Below are 22,086 nucleotides of genomic sequence, written 5' to 3'. Positions count from 1 at the left end.
GGGACTATTACTGAGGTACCCCTTTCCAACAAAAATAGAATTCTCAAAATCAGTTCACAAATTCTGGAGTAATCACGTAACATAAAAAAAACCAATCGATTGAATCTCTTCCATTTTTTAAGTCGGTTAAAAATAAAGGGCTACTCAAGGTCGTATCGTATAATACAACAAGTATGGAAACTCCATACAAAGATGCAGTGCAGCTTGTATGGAGTTTACTTTTATGAATTCGTTCAAAGACCAACAGCATATATCTACGAAATTAGTGATCATATTTAAGTTACGCAACGTTCGGGTAAATGGTGATCTTTTAAGAAGTTCAAGTTGGCGTTTATGTGTACCCATTTTCACTAGAGTTATAGACTTGAAACGGTCGCTCGTTGTTTTGAAACTTGAATCAATAATAATAAACGTGTTTATTGTTGTGTTTGTGGCAGTTTCAATAAAAGTGCCTCAAATTCAGAATTGTTCAGTGTCTTATTTCTATTTCATAATCATATTCCGTAATCAAAATACCAATGCGCGATCCTGGTGTAAAAATATCAATGTGCGCAGTGGCAGTGACCCTCAGATCTTTGCAATTTAAAGCTCTGAGTGGCGCTGCAACTGTTATGGACAGGCGTGTAGCTTACCATCAGGCGCACGACTTGTTCGACCCGTCACTTGATATTATAAAAAAAACGCGTCGAAGTTAGGACAAATTCCGCCTGTTCGACGCTTTTTTTTTTGCTTTTATTATACTATGTGCAAGGTGAGAGTGAACGAAAAAATGCCTTTTTTAGGCAAATCATTATCAGGTGAAATTCTGGCCAAGGGTGTGTCTATTATTTATAATTAAAAACCTTTACGATTTATTGAATTGTTTGCAGGTGAAGCGTGTCCCGCGTTATTCCCGAAACTGATAACACTGTGCAAGGCCTACGCCGAAGTTGGTACACCGAAACAAGCCAAGAACGCTGTCAGGTACGTCTTTTTTATATTTTAGACAACTAACAAGACATTAATTAAATATAACAAAGTAGAAACAATGGCACGGCATGCGAATGTGGACACTACAGAAAAATATAATAAACAAGTTGATCGAATAAAATTAATAAATCCCTACTTAAATAATAACTATAGCTACCATTATAGCTATTGTTATTATTTATTTTATTTTAATTTATTATTATTAAGAAAAGTAACTATTAAAAACGAACAACACTTTTAAAATATATTTTTTATGAACAATTTATTTAAAAGCAACGACAATAAACGAATTTTATGTACTAATACTATTCGTATCGTATTGATGGCATACACTATAATGCTTGCCACCGAAGTGAATGAATTTGCCAATCGGCGTGAGATGCTAAAGAAATTAAATAATCTAGAGAAACCCTGTGTCGCGTGTGCCATAGACAACCACAAATTACACCCAAACACAGGAAAGTAATAAATGTTGCCCATACAAATATTTCTCCCGGCCCGGTAATCGAACCTGAGACCTCTGCGTGGCGGTCCAGCATGGTAACTGTTCGGCCACAGAGGCAGTTATACTCGCCGATCGTGACACACGATTGGATAACCTGATGCCTGGGAGGCTCCTGTCGTGCACCCCTAATACTACTAATACTGAAGGACCGTTGTATTTATCTACCTCAGCTTTACAGATATAATAGTAATGGCGCGTTTACACAGCTTACTGTTTACACTGTTAACTGCGCGTCGGCTTCGCCGCCTTCGTTAACGGAATTCTCATGCTTAAAAGGCGGTAGTCGACTCGATGTGAACACGGCATAAAAATCTAAATTCTCATTGGTCAATACATTCCCAGGTGTCTCTTCGTGAACGTTCCCGATCAGCGCTGCGCAATCTTCACGGAGATATTGGAGACGCTAAAGGCCACCCTCACGCCCAATTCGGACCACTACCGCACGGCCATAGTGACTCTCGGCCACATCGCTCACAACCTGCCCGAGAACTTCCCTGTGCAAATTAAGAATATTGTTTCTAGGAAGGTAAGTTTAGAAATAATTAACCTACATTTTTTCTAACCTCCTAAGAACCAGTAAACTACAATGAGTGAAGCGCTAAACACTCTACGTGCTTTATATAAACATTATTGCAGAGACCGGGAAGTATTGGATTGCTGTACGAGTATAAGTTACAAGGCCGAGTTTGAAACGATACAAGCAATCCCCGTTCCAATTGATCCGCAGTGCTTTTCTCAAACAATGTGACGAAATAATAAAATCTACAATAGAAAAAGTTAAAAAATATTAATTAAAATTGAAAGTAATATTTGACATATTATATATATCTGCTGAACTTCTAGTGATGTATCGCAATGTGTACCCATTACTGTATTTTTATAATCGCTTTTAGACTTCACTAGAATTCATTTTCGCGACGAAAATACAAAAAAGATAAAAAACGGAATATACCAAAACACTTATTTTACGGCATTTTCTTAAAGTATGCGGTACAGATAGGTATTTTTAAATTCTCGCATTTACGAATACTGTTTACATAGTTCACTATTAGTAGATAGATTTAAAAGTTTAGAGCAGCAAACAGAGTGGAAGTGGAGAACGGATTTTCATACTTAGTTCGAAGGCCTTGGCCGGTCAGAAATCGCACGGTCCATAAATGACAAACTTTCCGTGTTCGTTTTTGAAAGTAATGCAAAGATTTCCGAGGATGTTGAGAAACTTATTTTAAGTATAATTACATACTACAGACCCAAGCAAACAAGCTCGCCCCAGTTTCGTATGAAACACGTATTTTTTTAGATAGTCTGTGGTCGTATAGTAGCATATATAGCGCTTAATTTGAATGCGATAGTTTCATCATAATGTACATTGGGCGTTTGCGTGATCATGGGAATAATATTACCTAGATCTGAATCACTTTACATGTTATATACGTTTTGATGTACTAGGGTTTTAGGAGGTTAAACCAAATGTCGTCTATCCATAACATAACATCGTAGAAAAAAATGTAGGTTACACCACTTTTGGGCTGATAGCCTCGATTAAAAATAATTAAAATAATGATTTGCAGCAGCTTTCAGTTAATTATACTACCATTTGAAGGAAAACTTAACTCGGTAGAATTTTTACATGTGGCATCACTAACTCTGTTTATAGCTTATCCATAACCAATTGTCAAATTTTATTGCCTAACAGTGTTATTGTTGTATGTTATTATTCTTATTACAGATAGTAAAAGAGCTTTTAGTCCGCGAAGGCGGTGGCGGCACAAATGCGCCAGAAGGCGAATGGTGTGACGAAGAGCAACTGCCAGAGGAGACCAGGTGCAAGCTAGAAGGCCTCAAATGCATGGCACGATGGCTACTCGGTCTCAAAAAGGATGAACTCTCAGCTCAGAAGACATTCCGCATGTTGAACGCGTTTATTGTGCACAAGGGTGACTTATTACAGGTAAATGATATTAAGTACTGATGACATAAAGATAAGAAACGATGACCGTGTAAACTTGAAAATCAGTTCATAGCCTGTTTCAGTTCATAAGTTCACTCATTTTATATTTTCATGTTCTAATAAAATCTACTTGATAGACCGAGGCAAAAATGTCTGACTCTTTTTAATTCTGTGGCCGATGATTGATAGTTTTTAGTATTCTTTCGGGGAAACGATGCCTAAAGCCTCCTGGGTACTAGTTTCACGCCTCTCTCCTTTGTAACATTTTCGACTTTTTTTGTTGTTTATTTTATTAATTTGAGGAATAAACATAAACTGAATGTTCTTGACAGTGATATCCCTACCACTGTTAAAACTGAATGTAATGCTAGTCTAGCAAATCAGCATGTTCTGGCAAAAAAGTCGTTAAAAACGAAAAACAAAGATCTTCAACAAGGTTCGTTTTGTTTCGTTCTAGAAGACGCTGGTTCGAATCCAGCTGGATCGCATCAATTTTTTCTTAGTATTCGATGTTTGTATTAATAATTATAACAAATCAGTGGAACAATTTCACAAAAATAATTGAATATCATGGTGAAACATCGTGACATTTAATAAAAACTTAAAAATTACAATTGTTAAAGCGACATCACTAGTCGGCTGTTGGTAGCTGTAAAGGCACCTGGCTTAGTGAAGATATAAATTTCTTACAAATGGTGCTATGGCAAAAAAGTCGTTAAAAACCATAAACAAAGATCTGCAACAAGCACAAAAAATCAGAAAAAGAAATCGTAAGGTCCGTTGGATCGTTCCGTGGCTTACTTGGCATAGCGTCTAGCACGGTTTGCTAGAAGACTCTGGTTCGAATCCACTCGGATCGAAGGAATTTTTAGTGTTTTTTCTTAGTGTTCAACTTTGTGTTAATAATTAAATGTAATTTAGTTTTAAAACAGTTTGCACTGTGATGTTTTAGCAAAACAAGCTGACGAAAGCAGAAATGGCGCATTTGCGCCTGGCGGCCGGCGCTGCGATGCTCAAGATATGCGAGCAGAAGGGCGTTGGTGATCAGTTCACCGCGGAGCAGTTCTACAATCTCTCGCATCTTATGATTGTGAGTATTGCCTCTTCAATCAACGTGTTATAAATATCCCTGGTAGGGGCGTAATACGTATACTATAGTCTGTCTTTAATGAAGATGGAGTAAAATGACATTTGCGGGGTTACCAGTTTTCCTAAATAAATAGTCATGTAGTAGTTGTCGACAGTTTCATCGATAGATTGTGAAAGTGGGTAAAATTTTGCCAAAAATGACTGAATTGTGAATCTTACGACGTTCTAATGATTACCAAATGCTTTATCGTATTCTTTAATCATATTTTGACAGTTGGTCTAATTAGTACCAAATTTTTAGTTATGCCCATTTTAATAGCGACAGGCGGATTTGATTCTGTGTATTAAAATGAAAAACTTTAAAATATGTCTTCTATTTATATTTTTTAATACACATACTTCTTAAGTACGTTTGAATGAAATTTCAAAAATCAACAATTCAAATGAACCTGTGCCCAGCAATTGGACTCATAATTGGCCGATGAAGGATCAAGTGAAACTATTTCGCCTATTATTTCATAAGCGTAACGAATGTTCAGTCGATAGTCGATGTAATATTTATCGGCTGCAATCACTAGTTGTTTACAGGCAGACAACAGTTTTGCGTAATGAACTGTCATTTTACACCGTCTTCAAAAAAGACAGACTATATTTGGGCGTATTTAATGGTAGCATCTGACATGGCTATTTTCATGCTCTATTGGGTATTTGTTGTTTTTGGGAAAATATCTGAAGTACAGACAAAAATGCAGACATTGACAAATATGGCCGTCTACACATGGAGCCAAATAAAGAGTAATAATGAATATGACCATACTATGGACAGTATAACACACAAGGAAGCTGCAGGCTTTTGAGATGTGGTCTTACCGCCGTATTTTGAGAATCTCGTGGCGTGATCGGGTTACAAATATAGCAGTACTCAATTAAGTGAAGAAAAAAGTGTAGCATCAGCTCATCATCCAAGGTAAAATCGCTGGAAAACTAAGTTTTTGGTAGAAGGCGGCATACTATGTTGAAAAATTTGAGGAAATGGTTCGGCTGCACTACCACCTCGCTCCTTAGAGCGGCAACCTTTAAAGTCAGTATTGCCATGATATTGTCCAACCTCCGATAGGAGATAAACCCTGAGAAGAAGATGGATAGTTTATTTGCGTATTTGCCTATAAATGGTAGTGTAATTGTCTCCTTTGATGTGCGTCGAGAAACCTTCCAGCGCGCGGTAATGCGAGTTTGGTGTTTGCTGTATTTGTTGAAGAGGCAAACAAGGCTAATACTTTGTCACACATGCTATCCACATGGTGATTGGTTGCCAAATTTATCAATATATGCAAATTCAAATAGCCATGTGAAGTGCCACCATAATGTTTAGTTGCCAAACCTTTCCCTAATGGTCATGAAAAACGTCGTGATAAACTTGCATGTCGAAGGCTTGTATCGCAGTGGTCTAAACCATAGTATAATCACACCCCGGACACTCTATACAACGGTCGAAAGTTATTTACCTACTACTACTACGGCAAGGCGCTATTTGCACACGCGCAGATGTGTGCGTGAAGTGGCAGGGTTACCTATCACTTTCTCGTACAATTAAGTTACGTGGTCAGAGCGGCAACATAACGAAAATTCTAACGCGAATCTGTTATCTATAATTCTATTAATAGAATCCTAATAATTACACAAGTTCATTAGGTACTTATATCGATATAATATTATATTTTTCGTTAATTGACTAAGTAGAAAAATATTGAAGATTTAATTAAAAATTATGTCAAAAGCACTTAAAATCTTATATTTTCGACATGTACTTTTAAATATGGTAACCAAGGTATTAGAAAACGCATATCCAAGTTTATCATTACCCAGTTAATAATTATCACTATGTAATATTTATCGACAAGACAAATTGAAAATTGGAGACCCATTGTCTACTAGCTTACGAAGTTATGTTATATGCATTAGTCTCAGGTATAAGCAGCCTTGCTGCTGTTCAGTCAATGTGACCGTCAATGTGCGGGGCGTGGTGCGATATCTAAAACTAGGGAGGGGCAGACAGTGTCCGTGCTCGTTACTTTTTGTTCTCTGGTATAATGAGACAAATTAATGTGGTACCTGGTCTACTCTCGTTCTCCGTCCAACGTAATTCCGAAACAATTACTGTGAAATAATAATACTCAAAGACAATATCAAGTCGATCCCTTTTACGTAAAGTATGGTATGTCGAAATAGCTAAGTTTACAGGGAAGCGTTTTAAAGTTTTGAATTCACTGAAATGAGCATAACAAACACAATTTATTATAAAATAAATTGTGTTTGTTCATCTAACCAATGTCTACGATTTTATATTGCTCTATGTGAGTAACTAGCTTTATAAAACTGAGAAATGCTAAACTCACGTGTTATACGAGTTCAAAGCTTTAAAACGCTCCCCTGTAAACTTGGAAATTTCGACATACGATAGTTTACGTAGGAGGGTTCGAAGTATGACATGTCATTCGCATCATGTGTCTTTTAATTTGATCGAGTATTACTTATTTGGTAGTAATTGTTTCCGACGGATGTCAGATGGAGAACGCGAGTACTGGTAAGGCGCATGGGATGCTACGTAATGCGAGTGCACTGCGATCTTATGCAAATGTGTGCGTCCACACACAGCACGCGGCGGGCACGCCCACATACAAACCTCTCAGCTACGTTTGTATGAAGTTACCGTACTTGTTTTATTATACTATGTGTAAACCCTCTCCTTAGAGAAGACCCTTGCCCAGCAGTGGAACCTATAATGTAATGACAATGTTTTTTAAATTGTCTGATGGTATTATGGTTTTGAATTCGATTTTGTCACTGATGATGATAAGTGTCCTAACGATAAAGTGTTTAATTTCTTTATTAATTAGCATTTCGTATATTTTCATTACATTGTTTAAAGAAAAACGTTTGATTAAAATGAGATGCTTCGAGAGTAATTTGTTTTTTTTTTGTATAGTTTTTCAACTTATTTTCTTTCATTTCGATATAACAACTATTTGTTTTTCTTTTAGGACGAAGTTCCACAAGTCAGAGAAGCATTTGCAGCGAAACTACATAAAGGATTGTCAAAGGTACGTCGCATAAATTACACTCGTGGAAATGAGTAAATAAAAAAAAAAAATGGGACACGATATAACTGTTTGTCCTCAGGGTATTCCGAACAAATGCCTACCTCTTGACTTCATGGGCATGTACGCTCTGGCCGGGCGCGAGCCGGACCGGCGCATACGCAACGTCATCCGGCAGTACATGCTGGCCGATGTCGTGCGACGCCGCGAGTACATACGAAATATTACTGTCGGCACTAAAGGTCTGTTCTTATGGCATATGGACTCATGCTACTCTCACAAACAACTCAAATCTTTCCACAGCTTTTCTATGAGTTTAATATGGACATCCTCTACTATGTTACATATGGAAAATGTTAGGTATATTACGAGATTATTTATTTTTATAAATGATTATTTATTATGGAGAATATTAGTTCTTATTGTGGTAACTAGCGGCGAAGTACAATTTGCTATATAAAACTATCAAATGTCTTATTAACTCTTTTCTTAGCGACTGTCAACACTGCGAAATCTCGGCGACGTATAGTAGCACTAACCTAATCGTCAAATTGAAAGTTGCTCTGGCGTTCAGATTAAAATTCATTCAAATTCCGTACCTTTTCCATAATCTATAATTCCCAACCTTTACATTGGGTAAAATGCGAAGGCAATGCCATTAATATTAAGAAAAAATAATCAAATTTACAAAATGGACGACAGCCGTTTGCACGACTTGATCAAAATGCCCAAGTTTACATAATGCTGTTCTCGACTGCAGCGGTGCAGGCGGCGGTAAATAGTTCACAACTCAATAATTATGGATTTTGTAAATGGCGGGTTTTTTTATCAACAGATGGCCAACTAGTTATGTATTACTAGTTGTGTATTCCATAGATAATACAACTAGAACTAAAATGTTTTAAAAAGTGAAGACGCATACAGCCATAACGGACTGTAAAAAAATAAATTGCTAAATTTTTATACAGAAAATAATTCAAATCAATTATAAGATTTTCTTAAAAATAAGTATTTAAGTGTTATGTGTCTGTATTGCAATTAAATTTCTGTTTAGATAACATTTTAAGCGAATGTTTTAATTTTGAACTTAAGTAACCTTACGCGAACTTGAACCTTTCCTATGTAAGGAAGTATGTCGTGCTACTAATTTTAAAAAACTCCTTACCAACCGTAGCTGTAATTTGAAGAAAAAAGGTTTTATTTCGGGCATCATAGTTAGCCACCATGCAATCATAATATTTACGTGCAAGTGTGATGAAAATCATTTGAAAATTATGTGTAGCAAATTTTGCAGCGCAGAGGGCTAGACAGTGGTAGTAGTGGTAAGTAGAATACTTGATAAGGATAATGATTGATATATTGCGTGTGCGCAGTGGAGCGCGCCGTGTCGCAGCTGCCACACATCCTTCCGGATTACATGCTGGTGTTCGCAGTCCCGGTGCTCACTCATGACCCTGCCTTCACGGCGTACGACAATGTCAACGAGCTCAAGGTGTCGTATCATTCCTTTTGTTGTATACACATTTCAATTTATTACAATTCGGTGCATTCTCTTCCGTTATCAATGAGAAACGGATGAGATTTAATTTATACGAACTGTCATCGTTTGTCTTACTCCTTGTGAATTTACTCTTAAAATAAATATATGCCAAGTTAATGCAATAGTCTGGGTTCGTCGCCTTATTTAACAGGTTTAAAGTAATACAAATCAGTACCCCGATTCAGAACTCTTCGATATTTTAACCGAATCGTCCAATTGGATATCATTCTCGTATCGAAGGGCGCTTTCCGAGCTATTCAGAACATTCCGAGTTGAACGTTTGATTCGGATACGATATCGTTATCCAACAGCGTTTACGGAGTTAGTCGGTGAAATAGATTATAAGAAAAATTAAAATCCTTTTATATACGTTTTTTAGACTTTATAATATATATATATATATATATATATATATATATAATATAGGATGCATTAGTTTTGCATTAAAATAAATTAATAAAATTGAACAAAATCCAGTCTTTATTTAAAATAATAAGAGATTTCCATATTACATTGTTGCTTTGTAAACAATAGGACGTTCGGTAACTTTCATTCGATTATTGTGTTCTGAATGACGTTTGTTGCCTTTGCCAGGCGAGAAGTTCGAGTAATCAAAATGATGTGACGTCATTTCGGTTCGGTTTCGAATACGACAGTTTGACGTTCGAATCGGATGTTGTGAATAAAAATGAAAAGAAATCGGTCGACAACTTTGTTATCGTAAGGTTCTAAATCGACCCACCGATATGAGAACGATGGACTGATTATAAATTATACTCTGTCTTTTTTTAATGTATCAATGAATGAATGAATGAATGATTTTTTGAAGACGGAGTAATGTGTCAGTTCATTACGCAAAAGTGTTGCCCGCTTGCAAGTAGCAAGGTAATTACTGGTGATGGACGACTGAATATTGGTAGCGCTTATGGAATAAATAGCCGAAATTGTTGCATTTGAATCGTCCTTCAATTATTGAGCACAATTTCATTTGAATACTCTATTTTTTTAAGTTCATATATACATACACGTATATAGAACTATGTTTATGAAAAATACAAAGAGGGACATATTTTAAGGTTTTTGATTTTAACGCAATATAGATAATCAAATGCGGCTATTCATGTTAAAATGTATATGAATAAAAATTGGTCTCGATACCAGTAGACCTACTGTCGAAAGAAGAATAAAGAAGGTAATAACGCAATTTTACAATTAGAACGTCGTCGTAACATTCACAATTCAGTCATTTTTGGCAAAATTCTCAAAAGCGATAAAACTATCAACAAGAACTACATAACTATTTAAAATTTTATGAAAACTGGCAACCCGTTTTCTTCCCCGGCATCAGCGTTTTCCCGAATTGAGGCAAAAATTACACTAACCTGTTTAAAAGGCTTGTTCCCCTCTTTATGTCATTGATCAATAAAATCACTACTGTTTTTTTTTGCAATCACATCTAGAGACCCGATCTAACCCAACGACAGACCATTATTTATCAATTAATTATCTATAGTACAACTATATTTCTTATGTCTTAAATAGTGAAGGTTTAAACAACTATTGCTCGGAACACCAAGCTGACTTTCGAATGAGACTGTTACGTCCCTATAGCGACCTGTACAACGTACCACACACGTCACGCACTGTACTACATACATTACTCGTATATTGTACCATGTATTACAATATTGATTACAGGTGGTGAAGCAATGCCTGTGGTTCATCTTAGAACCTCTGATAACCCGCAACGATCTGTACTGCTATGGGTTCTATAAGAACCTCGTTGAGCGCATGAAGAACCACAAAGACGCTTTGAACGAGACCGACGATGCCGTAAACTACGTACGTTGCTTATTTACGTTAATATTTATATATAATCAATTGTGTGAAAGGTGATAAATGGATGAATAAAAGAGAACAATATGGTGATGGGTCATCAATTGAGATTCTGGGTACGATAGCGATGTGCGGAATTTTAATGAAGTAATTTCTTCTGTATTAATCTGAGGCCACACCAGGCAATGAGAAACTTACCTCATCTAGTTAGAGAATATTCTTCATTTATTCACGTGAAGATGGTAAAAATATTGTCTTGGCGAATCCTAGAGGATAATATGGGAGGAGTATTCAAAGGAACATGACCGCGAGCTTCGAGTGGTATCTTAAGATTTTTTGTATTTGTCGAAATGCCAATTCGTGCGATTATGAGATGTTACTTTTGCAGAAAATGTGGGCGGTATGCGACCTCACTATGTCTTTAATATGGTCACGGTCGTCCCGCTTTGAACTTCGTGAGTTCCCGGCAGACGCGCGCATTCCTACCATGTACTTCTCGCCGCAGACGGAATATTTTGTCAACACACGCGTGTTCCTGCCGCCAGCTCTACAGGTAAGCGAGATAGCATTTTGTAACCTTTAGGCTATATGCACGACACTTGTGGAGGTTAGTTTCCGTAACAGTGGAGCTCCTCGTGAAAGAGTTCGTCCAGGGAAGTCCTGTCACCTTACCTATTTCTGTCGCCAAGCAGTAATGCTCACAAACCGCGTTCCGGTTTTGTAGGGTAAGGGTGCTGGTGAAATTACAGGCACATGGGACTTGTCAACTTATGGCTTAGGGTGACGGGCGCAGTGGCAGTACCGTCTTTGTTCAAGTCTTTGCGATTTAAAGCTCGTGAATGCCACTGCAACTGCCATGGACAGGCGTGTCGCTTACCACCAGCCGTACGACTTGTTCGTGTCGTTACTTGGCATCATGAAAAGCAAAAAGACTCCTGTCCCCTTATAATGTTAGAGAAACGAATTTTAATCCTTTAACTATTGGCCAGTTGTGATATTGAGATGTTTGAATGTTAGAATGCCGTTTTTTCAAGTGAAGAGTCTTTTGAAATAAAACAATTGTTGTTTCGTAGAATAATTAAGTATATACCCAGAAATATTGACGAAATTTCATTTAATTCGTTTGAAAACTATTCTGCCAAATCATTACTGTGACAACTGCGCTCCGATTGGCTAGCCCGAATTCGAAACGGTTGATGGGTGTCGTCAATTGTTTCACTTCAAATTGACCAGTTTAACTTGAGCTTTGCTATAATGGACGAAATATATATTTATATATACATCTTGGTACTTGGTGCAACGGGCTGGTATCCGTATTAAATATATACATATTTAATATTTAATTACCGATAAAATGTGATTCAGTTCATTTTGTAATTAGATGTTTTGCTGCTTTTCCCCACACCACCGAATGGAACAGCCCCCATTGTTAGAGATATTATCTTTATTACAATAAATACAGAATATTTTTGGAATACACGGAGACATACACACAGGTCAGTTGTTGGCGCTGTACTATTCCCGTTTTCTAATTTGTGATTTCAGCGCAAACGAGAGTTGTTTTCAAATTTAAGTGATACAGCGTCCATTTATCTGATTTGTTGCCAGGGATGGATGGCCCTTATTTCGTCTCTATTTCTGGTTATATACTCGATGCGTAGAATTAGAAACTGGTAAGGTAAGGATCGAAACTTCGAAACCTCGTCTACTAAGTCTCTTCTTATTAAAGGATATCAGGCCAAAATCGATCATGATGACACGTGAAAAATTTTAAAATTACTAGTTTAGCCCTTAGATTTACAAGTAATTGCGATAAGTGCTATTTTATAACCATTTGGTTTACACGTGGTCTTATGGCGTACACTACATAGTAAAACTACTTGTGGAGAGGAAAAAAATGGGAGATTTCTTTAAAAAATATTACATTTAATGTCATGTGTTCTAATGTTTTTAAATCTATTATATTACATTTTATTATTATGTTTTTCTAGTACCTATTTGGCAGTCCAACTGCATGATTATTATAATGTATTCACAAATTACTAAACTTTTTATTTATGACGCAAGGCAGGTCACAGTGATTCAAAATTCATTGTTGTAACTGAGTATCTCAAAAAATAGATGATTTGACTATTGAAAAATTTTATTGTCTCCAGTTCCAGCCGAAACGTGGACAAGAAACGACCGACTCAAGTCGCAAGAAGCGCCCACGCCTCGCCGCCGAGCGGGAGAATTCAAACGATGTCGAGGTAACGTACAAACATAATATATTATTTATTTTCTCTCAACATATAAGGTTAATTTTGTAATGAAATTCTTACTGATTAGTAAGTTTAATGTTGAACCTTATTTGTGGGAGACTGGTGCCTGGGATACGTATAAAAATGAGTGCATCAATTAGGTTAGCCTCAATTTTACATCAATTAGTTAGGTACAGTATGTCAGGGATAAAAATGGATTAAAATACTTGATCTCGATTAACTTTTTTACTTTTTATTCTTTTCGTCACCGGAACATACAGGGTGTAATAAACAAACTCGAGTTGATAATTCTTTTCACGCAGACTTGAACAAAAAAAAAAAATTCGCGATTAAAAATTTTGATCCTTTATACAACAACCTGATTGCAATTAATCAGAGTATGCAATATCGTAATTTTTCCGCAAATATCAAAAATCTATGCTACAAGATGTACACATGGTTAGGTATTGATAAAAACAATTTTTTTTTCAAAAGTTTTAACTAGCGGTCGAATAATCGGGCGCTTATATAGTCTTAAACTTAAAAAAAATAATATGGATACACGCGTGTCCATATTACATTTTATTCTGAATAAAAATATATAAATCGATTTAGTCAATTCCAGATTCTCGGATTGAGTAATTAATATTATTTACTAAATAACTACAAAACAACATTTTAACAAATGTTTAGTAAGGAATACAGAAAAAGTGCACATCCAATGTACTTAGACTAGACATGAGCGCTGCGCCGGCGCCGCCGCCGCTGACAAATGCAATCGGCGCGCCGTTTAGTTCGATCAGGGGCTCCGATCGTACGCACGCGCATTTCGTATTGTGTATGTGAAAATGTCGACGCCAGAAAATTACTTTTCTAAGATAAAACTTATTATTTTCTATAAAATGTAAGTTCGCATTTGACCTCCATCTCACCCGATGGAAAATGACGATGAGGTCGACGATAGATGAATCGATTTTTATTCCATTTGGTTTTTTTTACCACTGGCAACCTACTGGGATATTTAAAATTCCATTTGCCGCCAGATCTTTTTATCCCGTTTGTCACCACCTGGTAACATATGGGATTTTTTCCCCATTTGTCGCTAGTGGGAACAAAGCCAGCGGTGACAACTGGGAATAAGCCCCATTTTTACCGCCAAGCAGTAATCTGAATATTACTACGTTCCGGTTTTGAAAGGTAAGGGTACTGGTGAAATTACAGGCACATAGGACTTATCAACTTACGTTTCAGAGTGACGGGCGCAGTGGCAGTGTCCCTCAGGTCTTTGGGATTTAAAGTTATGAGTAGTACTGTCACTGCTATGGACAGGCGTGTCGCTTACCAACAGGCTCATCACTCTTTCGTCCCATCACTTAGTATCATAAAAAAAGGGTAAATAAGCGTCCGAATATCCGATCACTGCTTAGTTGTGTTAAACTCCGTCTTCAAAAGTCACTTATTTCGGATATTACCCGATAAGCATACTTCAGCGCCAGCATTATTCTGATCCGTTAGTAATAAGCTTGCTAGATGTAACATAAATGTGAATTGGGTGCACGTTTCATACGTACACTCACGGGCAATCAAATTGGGCAGCTAACAGAATATCATACCTTTGGTATAATAAAGTCACATGACGTGATCACAAGTCAAATGTTTTCATCGCATAAAAATAACACGAACTCCACGAAACAAATTATGCCGTCCGCTAACTGAAAACGCGGCTAAGTGACAAAATAATGTTTTGAGATATCGTAAAAAATCATAACCCAGTTTTAGAATATTGCAATTGTTTAATGATATTTTATCTATGTGTCGTTAGGGTTCCGGTAAGTCGTACACGATAACTAATTTTAAGTGTTTTTAAAATAGAATTTGGTTCTCTATCTTTTGCTATTTAAAACGAATATTTCACCATTTGTCACTATGTATATATGTAATTTTATAATAATAATTCTCATTTTTAAGCATAAAAACGGTATCGACTAATTTCGTTCGCATAATCTTTAAGCCTGTCTCCTAAAGAGTTGTCATTTTGCGGATGTGGCCCTTATTTCACTAAAGTTTGAAGTAGCTTGGGTAATTTTATTTATTTATAATGTTGCAAATCGATGCCTCTCAAACTCGTATCTTATAAAGAGTGATTATTCAGGAGATGCCAAAGCTTTCTATTATCAAGGGTATTAATTTGGATGTATTACTTTAAGAATAGGTAAAAGCCAATGTTTAAATATGAAGTGAAATCAGCCTGCAAATTTTTTTTATGTATAAAAGAATCCAAGAATGCATTTTTGGCATTCCAATTACTTTGTGCTTTAAGATACGAGTTTGAAAAAGTAAGGCGACGAAATATTAATTACTATAAAAATAGGTCCAAGATGGATAGTAAAAAGTAACTGGTAGATTTCGTTGCCCGTGAGTTTAGATAGCCATTATTTTGGCGTATTTATTTTTATTATTATTGTTTATTTACTTGTTTAATGGCAATATGTAACGCCTTCACACTTGCATATCCCTGCATGTCCACACTATCATGTTACTATGTATTAGCATAGATCGGTAACTTAAGAGGACTGCTAATCTTCAACTCTGAAAAAGGTCGAAATTCCATCTTATATGTAGATGACGCCAATCAATAGCCCGGAAGGAGTTGATATATTAGCTCTGTGGCATACGTAGTCCATAGAATACGTGAGCTTCCCGATGTTGCTACTGCTAGATTAGTTTACATTAGTTACTTTCATAGTATAATGTCCTACGGGATTCTCATGTGGTGGAAAGCGACAGATATACAAACAATAAAAAATATATAAGTTTAGGTCTCTCGGGTTTCTCTCAGAGACAAGTTTAAGGAGATTGATATCATGACTGTGGCATCAGAGCAGTAGCTTAAAAAATGACGTTTTCAAGTGTAAAAATTGTGCCTATGGAATAAATGATTAATTGACTTTGTAAATGGTCCTGGATGTCAATTAATTCCTCTTTCATATGAAAATAATAAGACCGTATTTTTCTTTTAATATTATTCAAATATTCATTATTTTCTGAACTTTGAGAAATATTCGTGTCAATAGATGGTATTGTGTGTTACAAACTAATTTATGAACGAACGCTTCTTAATAAGGGTAGATGGAGCTAATCCTAAACAAAATAAAAGAATAGCCGGCACTATCCAAAAACATCTGTGCCATAACCGCCATCTAGTTGATTTGTTTGTTATCGTTACAAATTAGAGTAGCTTTAATTTATCAAAGACAATGTGAAACAAAAATAGCTATTTGGTACTTGTCGCAACATCTGGTGTAACCAATGGGTACTAAATACCCCACTGCGCTGAATTGTACCACGAATGGCAGTCCACTTGAGTTATTGTTCCAAGGTATTAGTATGTGTGCGTCTAACTGTATGTGTTGTTTCAAGCTTAACCTGGGACGCTCGGGAAGTATCGATACTAGGGTAAGATCACACTGTGTTCCCTCGCTTGTGCTTCTATATATATAATAAAATAACAGTGAAAGGATCCCTTCATTTTTGGGCCCAGATTGTGTACCGAGGTACAAATTATGTTAAAAAATTTCTAAAATTGTATAGGAAAGTATCCATTAACTGATATCTTTTGAATTTTAGTAGAAAATGCTGAAAAATGTAGATGATTTTTCAATTATAGAATAAATGAGGACGCGTTCGACTAAACATGCATTAATAATAATAACAATAATAACGCACACACTCAACCTAGCCCTGCACTAGGGAAACCCTGTGTCGCGGGTGTCATGGATACACAAATAGACAACCACAAATTACACCCAAACTCACGAGAGAAATAAATGTAGGCTATACAAATATTTCTCTCGGCCCGGGAATCGAACTTGGGACCTCTGCGTGGCTGTCCGGCATGGTAACCGTTCGGCCATGGAGCCTATCATTGTCGTGATTTGACAGTTTTCATTGTAGCTAATAAACGAGTTTGATCGAGAGAACGTCCGTAAAACATAGCCATAAACGCAGTACAGAGTACTAAAAAAAGCGACCTCAAAAGTTCGTGGAATTACATCTATTTGCCAAGTTTTATTGATATCGGTTACTATAAAGTGCGGGAAACCGGATTCATCCACTAGTTTGCCACTTACTGGTGGAATATTTTCTTTAAATTTCAATGGGACCACTTCTGAGGTACCCTCTTTCTAACAAAAAAAGAATCATCAAAATCGATTCACAAAATGAAGTTATCGCGTAACATATATACAAATAAAAAACATACAGTCGAAACGAGAACCGCCTCCTTTTTTTGAAGTCGGTTAAAAAGGTAGTGATGAATATATCAAAAACACAAATAGAAACGGAATAAAAAATGTCAATGGCTTTGACGTATCGACTGTGTCATCAAGTGACATTTAAATGGTTTAACAGCTTGGGACATAGTCCTCTAGCCAACCTTATTGTATATTCTAATAATGTAATAATGGACTCGTAATGAATAAATTGTAAAAAACTACTGGATATTTTTTACAGACCTGCAAAAGACGATTTAACCTATTTTTTAAATAATCTTGTTTGTTTTTTATGGATTCACCGTAATTTTACCGTAAAAATATATGATAGGTAGTACTTGAGGTAATCTTTGGGCCCAAGTTATATGGAAGGAAAAATGGACCCTTTCTTCACAAGATTTTCAGTTATATCTATCAGCTGTTTCTTTCGCTAAAGAGTGCCTTTATTTTGTATCTGCCAAATTTGACATTGTCTATCCACTGCATTTAAGTGTGTATATTTATAGAATTCTATATCTTCTGTCTATCGTATTTATTGTCTATCAGTCAAATTCACGAAACCACATCGAATTCCACTAAATTTATTGTAGTTGCTCCACTAAATTAAAGTTTGTCGATCAATAATATCAATGTAGTCCATTTACCGAGTTTAATATCATCTATCTACTGAATTTAAGATTGTCTATACACCAATTCGTTGTTTGTCTATTGTTAAGTTGAAGAGTTTATTCGTTAAATTTAACGTTGTTTCTTCATCGAAATTGGGATATCCATCCGCCGAATTAAAGATTGTCTAACCACAGAGTTATGTGACCGTCGAATTTGTGATTATTATTTATTATTTCAGCGGTTACCTACGGTGACGCTTTTATTGTTTTGAAAGGGAGTAAATATTTTTGACAAAACACTCAAATTCTAATTTATTATTTATTTATTGTTTATTTTTTATGTATGTTCGTATTTGTTTGTATTTTGCGTTTGTACTTTAATTATGAAAATATTGATTTTAAGTCATAATTGTCGTCCATTCGTCATGTATTCCATCGATATATCTATCTATTATCGAATATTTCGACACTAGCAATTAACCACCACACTAACATAAAAAATTTCCAGCTTTTCATCAGAAATTGTTTTTAGTAGCAATTTTTTTTTACTAGAAGTTATTCGTAATAGATTATTATAAGTTATATCGACGACCTCAGTGGTCCAGTGACTTGCACATCGGTTTTCATGGTGTCGCCATCTCTGAGGTCCAGGGTTCTATCCCCAGCCGGGTCAATGTAGAAAACAATTTTCTACATTGCCTCGGGTCTAAGTGTTTGTGGTACCGTCGTTGTTTCTGATTTTCCTCAACACAAGTGCTTTAGTTGCTTACTTTGGGATCAGAGCAACATATGTGTTGTTACTAATATATATTTATTTATATAGTTATTACTTCTTTTATTATTCTCTTAAATTTGAATTTAATTTAGATATTGGTACAGCAGAGCGAACAATACGTCATTGTGTAGCGCAACGGATAAGTGCTTTCCATCTCTCTCGCACACCTAGGTAGTCATTATGCACACGTTGTTATTGTATATGAATTTTTGTTCTTGAACTCATTGAATATACTAAAAACTCAAGGAATATTTTGAGGCGCCTTCTAGTGCCATTATTGATTAGAACACCCTGTATGCTTGAATATCGTAGAGAGAGTCCGAAACTGCGTTTTTAACCTCTAAGAGCCTACGCACACGGTGTATTTTATATGCGCCGACGACGCGCAGATGACGCGCGTAAACTCGATTCAAACGCGGTGCAGTCGCAGCTTGTAAACCATTGCACAAGTTCACAAATTCAGTGTCGTAGTAAACGCGCGTATACGTGCCGCAGACGCGCTGTAGTCGCGCGTATATATCGCGCATTTTGATAAGAGATAGTTTTAACTTTAGTTTCGTTTCTTAATTTCAGTTAGTTTTTGAAATGAAACATGAAATTCTAAGTGTAAACTCCAGTGGAGTATATAAGATTCGCGCGTTTAAATCGATTCAAACTCGCGTAAAACGCGATACAGACGAGCTTCGAACGCGCTTCTCGCGCGCTCTGTATCGCATTTGAATCAATATAAATGCAATAATTTGCTTTTTGAGCCTCTACGGCGCCGTAAACGTGAAACTACGACGTGTGCATGGCTCAAGTGGCACAGCGACTGTCATGGGTGGGCGTGTCGCTGCAATCAGGCGCATATGACTTGTTTGGGCATCTTCAAATTAGACGCTTGTAGAAGCGCTGTAGAAGGACTAAATTGTGACTGCAAAAATGGCGCGCGCCTGTCACGACAGTGGCGTTGCAACTGCGTTTATAAATATTCTATGAAAATTAGTAGTGACGCCACTGCAGTGTTTCTATAAGCGTCTAACTTGAGGACGCCTTTTGTCCCGTAAACTTGATATAATAATAAAAATATTATGTAAATATAATAGATTTTATATTACACTTTCACTGATCATCATATTGAGTATTGTGGCAATGAAAGGAATACATTCACATTCATTGCCGTACCCAGCGACTGCGTCCGGTTGCCGCAACCGGCAAATGTGTCGATTTCATATGATCAGGACGTGTTGATAGTGATGAAATCCTATCTACGCGTTGCGGGCTTGCCACAGCATGAAAATAGAATAGTTGCCGGTTGCTTGTATCCAACATAAGACACACGTTAGCGCGGCGTCTAAAGTTGCTATATTACATTGGTTGGATAAAACGTGTTTGCCAACATGTCCATCGATTTGTTAGGTAACGTGCTCTCAATAAATGGTACGCTTATCGTTACCAAGTTTAGGATCGCTACAGTTCGTATTAAAGATAAGTTTATCGATCTGTACAATTTCTACCATAATTTAAACTTTACTTTTGTTTTTTTCCCAGCCGTCACAAGCATCAGACACCCAAATTCAACTGCCCGGCCTCGAGAACACGACGGACCCGGACATGGCGGACGACGAGCCAGCAGAACAGAACAAAGGCACCAGTATCAGCGAGGAGTGACGTCACTTATTAGATACTCTGACGTCACCATAAACAGCGAACTCGGAAGTGAATTTTTTTATATTAAGAGTGGCGTAACATAAATAAGGGTTAACTTGTATGGGTGTTCCTCCTAGAGTTATGTGTCGCTGTCTTAATTGTATAGTGTGACAAAAATCTCATTAAAACATGTCATTGTGATTACTTTATTTACTTTAAAGTATGATAATGAGCGACTAGAATACACCGTCCCCGGACAACAATCGCCATCAACTTGTCCTTAACGCAGCGTAAAGGGAACTGACGCCACCACATTGTAGACCGCCAGATAAACTGACAAGTTACCACGGTTACTAACAACACTGCATAAACACTTATATCACAGATGACTTGGTTGTGATCGTTTTCCCTTATAACTTGTTAATATTTTCATATGAATTGGTAATAATTTCTCATACTTCAAAATATGACTGCTACTAAGTTCTTTAGATTCAGTGTTACACGCGTTTACCGTTTCTTGTCTCTTGCCTTCTCAGCCGTGGGTCTCTAGCTGACTAGTATATTACCACAATATCGACGCATACTGGTTAATTCGTGAAACACCATGAAGAACAGCTTTAGTTCCATGTCTTTTAATAATTTACCAGATTTTGCTTTCGTACAAAAATAAAAATATTTAATAAACCGCTCTAAACGGTGATAACTTTGTGCAGTAACAAAAAAAAAAAGCGGTAGCGTAAATACCAATTCGATGTAAAACGCAGGAGCTGGGATGGGGTCGTCTTGGAGGACGCTTATACGTTCGAACTTTCTACCATACCACCAAATACAGATGTAATAAATGTCAAATACCAAAAAAGTTTATTTTTGGTAAATTTATTATGTTTTGTAAAAAGTCATACAACAAAATCCTGAGAGGTTGTTAGTATTTTAAAAATAGCTTTGAATATACAGCGACATCCGCCGTTTTACAGTTTATAATATTGTTATGTGAAGATGTAGTTTGCTCTACTGTCGGGTAATATTCCGAAAAATTTCAAATGGTGGAAATTTTTCCCGAAATATTCCCGAAAGATTGAAAAAAAATTTTCAAAATATAATTTGGAAGGCTCATATTATTATGTTCTACGTTTTGAAATATCTTTTGAAGTTTTATTTAGCGTGAATTATAAAATAAACTTGTATATTTATATAAAAACCACTTAATAGAAATACGAGATTTAAAATGATTTAACAGCGAAAGAAACATCTAACAACCGCACCACACCACCACTTGTGTTTTTCTTAAAAATATGTTTCGTAAAGAAAAGGGAAATTTTTCCATGACCCAACACTAGTTTGGGCACGTAAACTGGTAAGGGTCGACGTAGAGATTAACCTTAACTGATAAGCGTATATAAAAGCATTGATAAGTGTTGATGAGGCGAAAGATGTAACTCAGGATTGTTGTAAGTGGAAGGCTGTGCTAAGCTTACTCCGATGTTATAAGGGCGGGAAGTGTAATTTGAAGAAAAATTTGTGATTAAATATAAATTGATCAATTTTATGCTTACCTATTTCTGCCGCCAAGCAATG

The 22,086-nt window shown here is 36.4% G+C and overlaps 1 protein-coding gene across 1 annotated transcript in view; it reads left to right on the top strand.

Moving 5' to 3' along the window:
* Nucleotides 1-21,435, top strand: part of LOC113239777 (sister chromatid cohesion protein PDS5 homolog B) — a 46,600-nt gene extending 25,165 nt beyond the window's left edge. The window contains exons 10-20 of the mRNA XM_026476889.1: nucleotides 870-963; nucleotides 1,817-2,000; nucleotides 3,204-3,425; nucleotides 4,378-4,515; nucleotides 7,556-7,615; nucleotides 7,695-7,854; nucleotides 8,986-9,104; nucleotides 10,851-10,994; nucleotides 11,377-11,541; nucleotides 13,145-13,237; nucleotides 20,413-21,435. Of these exons, the coding sequence (XP_026332674.1) occupies nucleotides 870-963; nucleotides 1,817-2,000; nucleotides 3,204-3,425; nucleotides 4,378-4,515; nucleotides 7,556-7,615; nucleotides 7,695-7,854; nucleotides 8,986-9,104; nucleotides 10,851-10,994; nucleotides 11,377-11,541; nucleotides 13,145-13,237; nucleotides 20,413-20,532 (1,499 nt within the window). The 3' untranslated portion in view covers nucleotides 20,533-21,435. The remainder of the gene's footprint in view (nucleotides 1-869; nucleotides 964-1,816; nucleotides 2,001-3,203; nucleotides 3,426-4,377; nucleotides 4,516-7,555; nucleotides 7,616-7,694; nucleotides 7,855-8,985; nucleotides 9,105-10,850; nucleotides 10,995-11,376; nucleotides 11,542-13,144; nucleotides 13,238-20,412) is intronic.
* The last annotated feature ends 651 nt before the right edge of the window (nucleotides 21,436-22,086 follow it).

The sequence above is a fragment of the Hyposmocoma kahamanoa genome, unplaced genomic scaffold, assembly GCF_003589595.1.
Source record: "Hyposmocoma kahamanoa isolate Upper Pololo Valley unplaced genomic scaffold, ASM358959v1 116, whole genome shotgun sequence".
Taxonomy (NCBI): Eukaryota; Metazoa; Arthropoda; class Insecta; order Lepidoptera; family Cosmopterigidae; genus Hyposmocoma; species Hyposmocoma kahamanoa.
This window is presented reverse-complemented; position numbering and strand designations above follow the sequence as displayed.